Here is a 12,175-nt window from a genome sequence, read left to right on the forward strand (position 1 = left end):
TGTCCAGATTTCTTGGATATTTTGTGTTAGGTATTTGTTGGATTTAATATTTTCTTTGACTGGTGAACTATTTCCTCTATTGTATCTTTAATGCCCGAGATTCTCTCTTCTATCTCTTGTATTCTGTTACTTATGCTCGCACCTGTAGTTCCGGCTCGTTTACCCAGTTTTTCCAATTCCATAATACCCTCAGTTTGTGTTTTCTTTATTGCCTCTAGTTCAGATTTCAAGTCTTGAACCATTTTCTTCATCTGTTTGACTGTTTTTTCTTGGTTTTCTTTAAGGGACTTGCTGGTCTCTTCCAATTTTTTGTTTGTCTTTTCCTCCATGTTTTTCTGGGAATTTTTTTATCTCCCTTTAAGGGCCTCAATCATCTTCATAAAGTTATTTTTAATGTTCTTTTCTTCTGCTTCAACTGAGTTGGGATGTTCAGGTCTCATTGCCATAGAACCACTGGTTTCTGGTGGTGCTGTATTGCTCTTTGTGTTGTTGAGTGTATTCTTACCTTGTTGTCTACCCAACTCTTCTTCCAATTAGGATAAGTGGAGCCTGTGCTTCATGGGGTCCCTCCTCCTCCAATTGATGCAGTTGAGGGTTGTGGCATCATTGAATGCTCCTTCAGCAGGTGAGCACTCCTCTAGGTATAGACGGGTCCAAGGCTTAGATGGTCACTCCTATCGGTGTAGGTAGGACCATGACTTGCATGCTAGCCCCCCCCCAGTGTGTGTGTGTGCATGTGTGTGCGTGTGTGTGTGTGTGTGTGTGTGTGTGTGTGTGTTCTGGCTTCCAGGGTGCCTGCTTAGCTGCTGATAGCTTTTGATTTTTTTTAATGAATGCACTTAGAATGGCAGAGGTGGGAAGAGAGAAGGCTTATGAGAATGTGGAAGGGATCAACCCTGTGCCCCATTATTCAAGAACCTGTAAGTTAGTAAGACAGGATTTACACATACACACACATGCATGCCATACACACACACACACACACACACACACACACACACACACACACCACTGCAGAATTGGTATGCCTAGTTCTCTGCATGGGCTCTGTACATCTGCATATTTTTTAAATGTATACCCTTCATTATTTTAACCTCGAGATACTCTTTTGATTATAACTTCAGGAGTGTAGATTATTGGTCCATGATAGGATAAGGGAACCCCTTTTCCATCTCAAAGTATCTTCTAGGACCTACCATGGTGCCATATTACCTTAAATGCTATCAGGGTCGCTCTGAGTAAAAAGAATTCAGATTGAGTGTCTAATCCCTATTTTCAGTTTCACAAACCCAGCCTGACCCCAGACTTGTGTGGTGCCCTCGTGGGGGACCAGAGCCATATTTTCCTCATCTTGGGATCACAAGCAATGAGGCATATGACTGCTGATCAATATGGGTCCTAATGAACTCAACGCCCCTCTAATTGTATTTGTGGTAAGAATATGTCAGAACAAAAATAAAACTTGAAACCCCCTAGTAATAAATGACATACAAAGGCTAAAAAGAAAAATGTGCTAATATAAATTACACTAATATATAATACCTAGTGATTAGCAGACCTTTTAAAAACTTACTCCTTAATGAAATATTTAATGAGTGACAAATCTGTGTGTGTGTGGTGTGTCTGTCTGCCTGTCCCTCTGTGTGTATGTGTGTGTGTGTGTGTGTGTGTGTGTGTGTGTGTAATGTCTCTCCGTGTGTGAATGGTGTGCCTGTCTCTTTGTGTGTGTGCATGTGTGTTATTGTGGATTGAACCTAGTCCCTCGTGCATACTAGGCAAGTACTCTGCTGCTGAGCTATAACTTCAGATCTATTTTTACTGTTGATTTTTAGAGATAAGGTGTCACTAAATTGTCCAGGCTACCCCTGAACTCACTTTGTAGTCCAGGGCAGACCTTGAACTTGGGATCACCCTGCCTCAGTAGCTGAACATAGATCATAGCCACTGAGCCTGGCAAGTACTGTCCTAGTATGAGAACAAAGCAGCAGATGAGAAAGCATCTCAGTGCTCCTAGGAAACATACCTGGGAGAGCTAGGGGAACTGTGATCTCCAAACACTAGCCTGCATGTTTTCTGTCTCATTGAGTCATCCCCCAGAGAATACCTGTCCATTTCCCACTGATAGACTTGTGCATAAGCTCACCCAAAGAATGAAGTGGAGAATGTGTTAGCAACATTGCAGTAATAATTTTAAATTTTATACATTGGGGGAATTCATTTAGAAAGAATTTATAATATAAGGATCTATTAGTTAAATTCTCCAAAATGCAGACAGAAGGCACACCTGCATTGAAAAGTTCCAGTTCTTTTCAGCTGTCTAGCCAACCTTTCCCTGTACTATGGTCTTATTCATCTATCTGAACTGTAAAAATGGTGTTAGCCCTCTCCTTGTTCCACACTGTCCCTCTTCATGGGAAGAACTATGCTTTATTTACCTCTGGGTCTCAAGCATAGCAGTATAAGGCATATAACAGATGCTCAAAATAGGTTCTGCTACAGGTAATCACCTCCAGGTGTGTTGGTAGTGGGAGTATATGGGGGAAACAGCAAAGAGTCAGAGTCAGGAGAATATGCATTCTCAGTGAAGGGAGACTATCTGCCAAAGACTAAGACCCTTCCACCTATTGCAACTCCCAGAATACTGACAGACCAAAACAGATCTACCCTGGCAGGCAGTGCCCCATGCTGGTCCAGACAGGGGCATCCATAAATCTAAGCAGAGGGCAGATTTCTGGGTGCTAATTTCCCAGCATCAAGTAGTAGTGGCCTGTGGGAAAGTGGTCCTCATTCTGATTCAAACGTCTTTACCACTTTACTGAACAGAGCAAAGCTGGACAGAATTGGGGCTTTACTGGAGTGCACAATAGACTCATCCAGGAATCCCGAGTACCATGGTCAAAGCAATAAATATCCTCACAGCAGACAAAGTGAAAAACACAAGAGTTAAGGACCACAGTGCTCTTTTCTCTGTACTGCTATACCTCTGCTGCATGGCATATGTCTTCTGTGAAGAACTACCTACTATGACCCAACTCTGGGAAATATTTTTCTTTTCAGCAGTGGGGACTAAACTCAGTGCCTAGCATGCTGGGTATTATACCATAGAACTATAGCTCTGGAAAAGTTTTGAAATATCCAGAACTATTGGCATTTTGGGGGGAAAGTATCTTAATTCCAGCCAGTGGCTGGAGGATGGCAACAAGCAGATCCCAGGGGGCTGCCAGCTGGCCTAGCTGAAATGGAAAGCTCTAGGTTAGGTAAGAAACCCTGTCTCAAAAAATAAGGTAAGCAACAAAGGAAGATTCCCCCCCCCACACACACACACAAACACACACACACACACACACACACACACACACACACACACACCACAGCACCAGCAGAATGAATTGACTAGGGCTTTTTGTTGTTGTTGTTGTTGTTGTTGAGGGTAAAGGTATTGAACAGCCATGCTTAGAGTGAATTTTACATTAAAACATGTGCTGGAGAGCTGGCTCAGTGGTTAGTGTGTACTGCAGAGGACCTGAGTTCAATTCCTAGCATCCATATATCAGGAGGCTCACAACCATCTATAACTCTAACTCCAGAAGATCTGACACCCTCTTTTGGTGTCAAACACATACAACCTAATTAAAAATCAAAATACTAACAGGTGTTTTAATAATTGCTGGGCTGAGTTGTACAACAGGAGATTTCTGTGAAAATGGAGCTGCAGTGAGTACTGAAGTTGTAAGTCAAGTAACTACCTATTGCTGGAGTTTCTTTCCAGCCTGGTCCCACAGCCACTTTGCCCCAAATAAACACATGGGTGCTGTATTAATTCTAAAACTGTTGGCTGATGGCTAGGACTTCTTATTGGCTAGCTCTGTTTTAATTATTAACCCATTTCTATTAATCTAAGTATTTCCATGTGATCTTATCTTACCAGAGAAGGGTCCAGACCTGTTACTCCTTCCTCTGCTACATGGCATCTCTCCACAGCCTCCCCCTCTCTCCTCATGCCTTCTACTTGTAGCCTGGCCTGTCCTTTCACCTGGCTATTGGCCAAGCAGTGTTTTTATTCATCAATCAATAAGAGAAATATATATACAGAAGGACATCTCCCATCAAACATCATCAAAAATCATTGCCACCAAGTGCTAAGGCAACCCAGTCCTGCCACTGATAAGTCTGTATGTCAGGCACACTTGGATCCCCAGCAGCAAGTCTCACTTTCTCAACATCAGATAGCCTAAGGCTGCTAAAACCCAAGAGCCATCCTGAGCTGTATGATACAGCAGGATGACCTGTCCTCTGCCCGGCCGGGGTAAGGGCGCACACAGGAGTCCATATGCCATGCCTAAAAGATTATAGATTAAGCTTCAGACCTGACTAACCACCTTAATAAATACACCATACAAGCAGCCTAAAGTCTAAATTAGTGACTGACACTTCACATCAGAGGGATCTGGCCTCTGGCTCTCTGTTCTGAACCAGGTTGTGTGTGTGTGTGTGTGTGTGTGTGTGTGTGTTTGTGTTGGAGTATTGAAAACATGAGGGCCAAGACAAAAGCCAAGGTCAGGACCACTTGTATGGGAGATTCAGGATGCAGTCTAGAAGCAAAGGTGTGGGCACCAAAACAAGTATCATTCACCCTCCAGGGAGAGGGTGGGGCCTCTGAAGCTCAAGACCAAACAGGCTCCTCTTGTCTGGGCTAAGGGCAGGACAACTTTGCATTCTTCAGAGTGTGATCAACTCACAAAATTTTAAACTTGCTTCCCTAGCAGGCCAACTTGTTTAAAATTGTTTATTCAAAATCTTACTGGAAAACAAAAACTCATCTCTAAGCAAGATATACATTATTCTTGAAAAATATAAATTCTGTCTTACCTGAATATATAGTTTAAGTACTGCTGGTCAATGTCACTGAGAAATTAGAGAAAAAAAGATAAGACTAATAAAATAATAGAAAGAAGTCATTATCCTCTATTAATAAATTCTACATATAAGTTACTGATTTCATAAATTATCCAAGGAGAAGTGCTTTGTATTTAAGTCCAATTCTTCCATTTGACCAGAAATAACTTTTTAAATTTCACACAACTCATTGAATATGGAGAGCTGGTGCCTACATGGTGTCTCACCTCTACATTCTCATCATTTTGGTTTGGGAAGGGATTCTGCAAACCACAGAAAGAGAAATGTGGATACCAACCCAGACACAAAACTTTTCACCTACAATTTGTCCTGCCTGCAAAATATTCTAAGGCATCAATGGTGGCTCAGGACTGTGAGAGCAGCTAATGATTGCCTGATTTGACTTAAGGCCCACTCCACAAGAAGGAAACCATACCCAACCAAGAACCAGGGACTAGATAGTCCTAAGGCAAATATCTAAGGTAAAACCAAAACAGTTTTCCCTAAGGATAAAACCAAACACAACTGGCCAATAGATAGATGATAGGTAGGTAGGTACGTAGGTAGGTAGATAGGTAGGTAGACAGATCGAAAAAACTGATTCCTGGTGATACTATGCTATACTCATAGATCACTGTCTTGTCCATCATCATCATCAGAGAGGCGTCCTCCAGCAGCAGAGACCCACAGGCAGACATCATGCAGAGAGAGTCTAAATTGGAGGTCTCTATCAAATCTTTCCCCGCAGAGCTTGGGGAATTCCATGGAAGAGCTGGAAGACACCAGGAGAACAAGGCTCTCTGAATCAGCTAAGCAAGGTGCATACTAACTCCCAGAGACTGGAGCTGCAAACACGGGGCCTTCACCTGAGTCTATATTATCGATGCTAGCTTAGTGTTTTTATGGGACTCCTGACTGTGAGACTGAACAGGTCTCTGACTCTAGTGCCTGCTTTCGGGACTTTTTTCTCTCCTTTTGCGTTCCTGTGTCCAGATTCAAAATAAAAGATTTTGCTTCATCTTAATGTATTTGTTTGTTATCTCATAGAAGCCTGTTCTTTTCTAATGAGAGACAGAAAGGGGATAAATAGGTCCTGAGGGGAAGTGCAGAGAAACTGGGAGAAACTACAATCAGGATATATTGTATGAGAAAAGATCTCACACAGTATTTCAATAAAAGAAAGAAAGGAGGTGGGGGGAGGGAGGAGGGAAGGAAAATTAGATTACTGACATGGCAAAACAAATAAAAAACAAACAAACAAACAAAACCTAATACTTTTCAGGACCAAACAAAGTATGTTTTCATTTCAAGTTAGTTATCCAGGTAAGTAAAGAATAAACCAGCTCCCTCAAACCAGGAGTCAGGCTAGAGTGGCAGAGCCCACTGCAGCAGTGGACATGCAAGCAACTGTCAAGGAAGCAGGAAATTCGAATTCTAACCTTCCACACAATTGCTAGTTTAGTGCTAATACACACTTCACCTGGGCCAGCTGTTTCCCCCTGTGTGTTGGCTACTTTCACAAGAGTGTCAGCTCTATCTAGTGTCTTAGACCACTGGATGCAATGGCTTCCTTAGCAGACAAATCCAGGGCCTGTGAGGTGGCTCAGCTGGCACTGCTGTCCTGAGGCCCTCAGGTTGCTCTCTAGGAACTGATGGTAGAAGGAGAAAACTGACTTCCAAAAGCTATCTTTTCACCTGCATACAAACTGTGGCACAAGCACATCTCATGTATGCTTACCATAACACAGTATTTCCTTTTAAAAAACCAGAATACTCAAGTAAATTCAAAATTCAGCTAAAAACTTTTATCTCAGTGTATGTTCTAATACCACATGGTATATACTTAAACTTTAAGAACCATGTGCTATTCATCCAACCTCAGATTTAAGTGGGCATCATGCACTTTGATGTGCTTTGTTTTTTTCTGAGACATGGTTTCTCTGTAGGGTCTAGTCAAGCCTTGAATTGTAGATCCTCCTTCCAGAGAGGAATTTATAGGAATTTATAACCACACCTGGCTCTCCTGGTTTCTGGATGCAAAAATACTTCACTCAAAGAACAAAGGGTGACCCAAGAGATAAAACTCACAGGGACAGCACCTTGGCTTGGGAGCCATCCCTTCCTTTCTGGGCCTCCAGACCCAGGGGCCAGATGGCCAGTCTCAAGCCCCAGGTCACTTTCCTTTCCTTTTTTTTTTTTTTTTTAAGTTTACATTCTCCAAAGCTGTTTTATTGGCTGTCTACAGCAAAGACTGGGAGCTAGGAAGACTTCCAGATATAAACTGAGTCTAATTTTAGGGACAGTGGAAACAAGAACAAAGAAGTTGCCCTTCTGAGGTGGATTCAGTCAAGTGGCACCCAGAACAACTAGGGTATGGGTGTTTCATTACATCACCACCTAAATGGCTATTCCCCACCCCCTTGCCTGTGCACATACTGCTAAAGGCAGGTGGCAAGAGGTAAGTGGCCTAATTAGCAGCAAGAGGGATGGCTTTGGGGACATCTGCTCTCCTAGCTGCATCACTCACTTAGGGGGAAGACTATATCACTTGTGGGGCTCATCTCTTTAGCCAGCCAACTCCCCAATTGTTAAGAGCTTACCTTAACACACTGGGCTTCTGGGACTTCCGAAGTATTTTGTAAGCCCCTAGATATGAAGAGACAAGAGTCATTGGCACTTTCTGTTTAGGGAGCTGCCCACACTTCCAGAAAAGCAGAAAAAGCCACAGGGAAAAGGTAGCTGGGCCCCCAAGCCCCAAAAGGGTACTGGCCCCTTCTCCCTATTTTGTTAATCTCAAAGATGAAAGGAGAAAGACCACTTACCCAAATCATCAAGGCCAAATTAATTAATTAAAGCAAACATTTTTGTTTGTATATATGGGCTGCCTCCCCCAAGGAGAGGTTTGAGAGGTCAGCACTATACATGAGGACGACAGGTTTTTATAGCTCAGGGGTGGGGGGTTTCCAAATGGGAGATTCAGTGGGCAGAATAGGTGGGTTATAGGAACAGAACATAACAAGTTAGTCCTAACACCTCCTGAAACAAAGATATGATTGCATGGTGGTCATAACAAGGTAGTCATAACAACCCTTTTAAACAAAGGTAGAGTTGCAAAATGGTTATTAACTTTTTGAAACAAAGACATAGTTGCCATTCCTGGAACAGGCACTACAGAATCATTTGTAATTAGGTTACAGGTGGGGCAAAGCCTTAAGAAACAGGGATTTATGCTGGGCAGTGGTGGATCACACCTTTAATCCCAGTACTGGGAGGCAGAGGCAGAGGCAGGCAGATCTCTGTGAGTTACAGACCAGCCTGGTCTATAAGAGCTAGTTCCAGGACAGCCTCCAAAGCCACAGAGAAACCCTGTCTCAAAAACAGTAACAACAACAACAAAACAAGAAAAAGAGGTTTAATCATAAACAGGAATGAGCCTAGTTAGTCTTTAATACATGATGGTTTTTAAGCTGAAAATGGAGGTAGGCTGGCTCCTCAATCTCACAGAGAAAAAGCCCCAAAGGGGCAGGTATGCAAATCCCATGCTAATGTGGGGCACTTCAGTCTCCAGCAGGAAGCACTTGGCCATGAGTGACCAGGTGGTACTGCTAACAGTGCAGTTTTGTGTCCTTCCCAATGCATGTGGAGAAGGGAAACCCCTAAGATTTCTGATTGCAACGAAGTCAAACAAGAAACACTGAAGTCATGACTTGAAATGAAATCAGATAGTCTTTTAATTTCACTTTTTTTTTTTTTTTTTTTTTTTTTTTTTTGCTACTGAAAGACTTTTAGACATGACATTCTGAGTATCTTTCAGGAAGCCTGGATGTCCAGAAATGAGCTCCAGCTGAACTATATAGGACGATTTCCAGTGGTTTAGATAAAGCAAGCATTCCTTAGGAACTTGTGAAACTGATTTTCCATCCCCAAAAGGAGCCCTTCCAGATACTCACCCCTCACCATCCCCACCCCCTACAACTCCCCATGCCCTGGGGCTTTCTCTCCTACTCAGATGTCCTCTTGAGCTTTTTCTGTTAGGCTCTCTCTTTCCATAATCTCTACTTTTCTCTCCTGCTCTCCTGATTCCCTAGCCTGACCATGTCCAACCTGCTTTCCTTTCTCTGCTCTGGACTCTTCCAGATGCCTCTGAATATTTTCTTTCTAACCCACAATAAAGAGCTTGGAACAGTGACATCAGTAGTTTCTTTATTGAGCCCCCTTGTAGACATTGAGCCCACCATTTTTACAGAGGACCAACCAACATTATAAGTAAACCCAAACCAAGGAGAGTTTGGCACAAAAGAGAAATTATGTTGGAAATATCTGAGGAAAAGTACAAAGTAGGAAAAAAAAATCTAGAAAATGTCTATTTAACTTTAACCTTAATATCTTAATTTTCATATTGTATAGGGTCATTAAAAAAAGACTATACAGTAAGAGCTTAATAACAGTCCTTAATTATTTAAATAAATACTTAAAAAAAAACTTACCTACACAAAATAAGTGAACTATAGCCCAAAAATATCCATCTGGATCAAACTGTAACACAGGATTAAAATGGAAAGGAGAAGCTAAGTTATAGTCAAACAAAATATACAGCAATCAGGACCAGGTGAACATAGCAAGCTCCAGAGCAACCTTCCCAGGGTATAGAATCAGTTCATTTCCCCAAACATCTTCCTGGTTCTCCAGCATCTCCTCTGCCTCACCCCCCATGTGTTCAAATGTAAATTTATGACATCCAATGACCACTATGACTGTTGTGGTAAAGAATGGGACCACTCTCTAGATGGAGACATGCCACTGTTTCCTCTCTGAAGAGGTAATCTGGTTGGGTGGGTCCTACACCTGTCAGGGAACTACCCACAGAAATGCAGGACCTCCTGAGGAAGGCTGGTTCACCTTAAAACATGCAGTGGAATAATTATCCTTTTAATGAGATACTGTATTTTACTTACCAGAATTCTCATTCTCAGCACTGTCCCTACTGGCTGCAATGGGATTCAGCTGTGTCTCCCTTCCTAACTCAGAAAGATGATGTGGAGGTTTGAATGTAACTGGCCCCCATAAGCTCATAGGGAGCAGCACTATTAGGAGGTGTTACCTTGTTGGAGGAAGTGTGTCACTGTGGGGGCGGGCTTTGAGGTGTCCTATGCTCAAGCTACTCCCAGTGTTGGAGACCATTTCCTGTTGCCTGTTGTAGGACTCTCAGCGCATGCTGCCATGTCCCACCATGATGATAATGGACTGAACCTCTGAACTGTAAACTAGTCACCCCAATTAAATGTTTTCCTTTATGAGTTGCTGTGGTCATGGTGTCTCTTCACAGCAATAGAAACCTAAGAAAGATGCATTTCCTTCTTCTTTTTTCTCTTTCTTCTAGAAGTTGTCCATCCTGACACTTTGGGTTTCCTAATTTTCTTTAATGCTCTGCTCCTCCTCAACCATGGCAGCTGTCTGCCACCCTGTGGCTGACCTCTGCACCAGCAGTGTGGAGGCACCACCACCTGCTTCTCTCCAGCATTCTCTTCAGCTGCTGAGATGCACAGCTTATCCATTTGTGGTGGTGGTCTTTCAAACGCTAATAAAATTCCCCTCCAGTTTCTGTTTCAGTTCATTCTTTATATCTTTATTAATAAGAATAAAAAACCCTGATTTCAACAGACTTAGATTTCCTAGGGAAGGCCTTATCCCTCTCCGTGGAGATGGGAGGGGAGGGGAGGAGAGTGGGGGGAAGCATGGGGAGGAGAGGAGGGAGGGGGGACTGGGATTGAAATGTAAAAAATAAATTAACAAAAACAAACCATTAAAAAAAAAAAAAAAAGAAACCCAGATTTCCCGTGTATCATCTGTGACCGCCAAGGGACTCCCCAAAGCCCCAGTGATACCGCAAGCACATCTTCAGTTATACCGACAGCCTCCCATTCTGACGAACAAGGACATGGTACATTTTCCCAAGCATGAATGCTTCCCCTTCAACTCAGCCAAGGAGACTCCCTCCTTCCTCTGTATTTCTTTACTAATTTACTCTGGCAATGCTGGGGAATAGAACCCAGGGCATTCCCAGATAAACCCCAGAATAACCATGCCTCACCCCAGGTCACCCCTGCTTTCTCTCCTATTAACACCCTGCTCTTCTGTATTTAAGTCTGGTCAGGAGAGGCCTGTTTCAGTGTCACAAAGCTCTGGAAAAATTCTAAAATACACACTTATTAGCTGATCTGGACCACACCAACTCTTTAATTATAAAATAGAGATTTAAAAAATCCCCACTCTTTCAAAATTGTTGTTGAGATTTTTTTCTTTTTGGTGTGCATGTGTATACGTGCACATGTACATATGTGCCTATAGGTGCACATGGGAAGCCAGAGACAGACAGACAGACAGCAGGTGTATTCCTCCACTGCTTCCTGAACTTATTTTTGTTATGTTTTGTATGTGGGTACTTATGACTGCACCTGTATGTGGAGGCCCAACTTATTTTTGAGACAGGGTCTTGAATTAAACCTGAAGTTCGTTGAGTAGAAGTCCCTGAGATTCTCCCTGCACTGGGATTATGGGCTTGTGCCACCATGCCCAGCTTTAAAACAAAACAACAACAAAAAGAAAAAACCAAACAAGCAAACTTGGGCACTGGAAATCCAAACTCTGGCCAAGTACTTAACCAATGATCCATTTCCCTAGTCTGTGTTATGGACTCTAAAATAAAGCATAAAATAGCACATAAATCACTGGCACAGAGCCCGCCATACGGCAAGACCCCTAGCTGTGAGCTACAGTCAGGTGCTTTCCAGCTTGGCCTCCCGTGTGTGTTACAATGATCTGTTGCCTAGGCCTGCTCCCTCTCCCTTGTTCTACATGGCCTTCAATATCTGCTGCAATATCTGACTGTATTCTTGTATCCAAGCACAGTGCCTGACATTTGGTAGAATACCCAGGGAGAAAGAAAAAAAAGGTAAGTAAGAAAGAAAAATCTAGCAATGAGATGATGAGATGGGCCCCTAAATCCTCATCAGTTGGGCACAGAATGCCAGTGAAAAACACCCTGCAGAAGAAGCTGTCTTAGGATGAGAAGGAAAATCAGCTTTGATTGAGTGCCCAAAGCTGGGCTGATATTAGGTTTGGGACCATAGGTTCCTGAGGCAGGTCAGACAGCAGGCCTCCAGAAGCCACTGTTTGAGGCCTGGAGAAATGATAGGCTGGGCCACAACACCGCCAGTTTGATAGCTTTTTGAACATCTTTGCTAGGCCAGGATATTGTGGTTCTACAAGAAAGCCATGG

At 42.8% G+C, this 12,175-nt stretch overlaps 1 protein-coding gene across 3 annotated transcripts in view; it reads right to left on the reverse strand.

Moving 5' to 3' along the window:
• Positions 1 to 12,175, reverse strand: part of Tmem241 (transmembrane protein 241) — a 96,113-nt gene that overhangs the window by 44,508 nt on the left and 39,430 nt on the right. For all 3 annotated transcript variants that reach the window (XM_051201219.1, XM_051201217.1, XM_051201218.1), the window contains 3 exons: positions 9,384 to 9,432; positions 7,497 to 7,542; positions 4,870 to 4,905 (listed from right to left, as the gene is read on the reverse strand). In XM_051201219.1, the coding sequence (XP_051057176.1) occupies positions 4,870 to 4,905; positions 7,497 to 7,542; positions 9,384 to 9,432 (131 nt within the window). The remainder of the gene's footprint in view (positions 1 to 4,869; positions 4,906 to 7,496; positions 7,543 to 9,383; positions 9,433 to 12,175) is intronic.

This window comes from Phodopus roborovskii, unplaced genomic scaffold, assembly GCF_943737965.1.
Source record: "Phodopus roborovskii unplaced genomic scaffold, PHOROB, whole genome shotgun sequence".
Classification (NCBI taxonomy): Eukaryota; Metazoa; Chordata; class Mammalia; order Rodentia; family Cricetidae; genus Phodopus; species Phodopus roborovskii.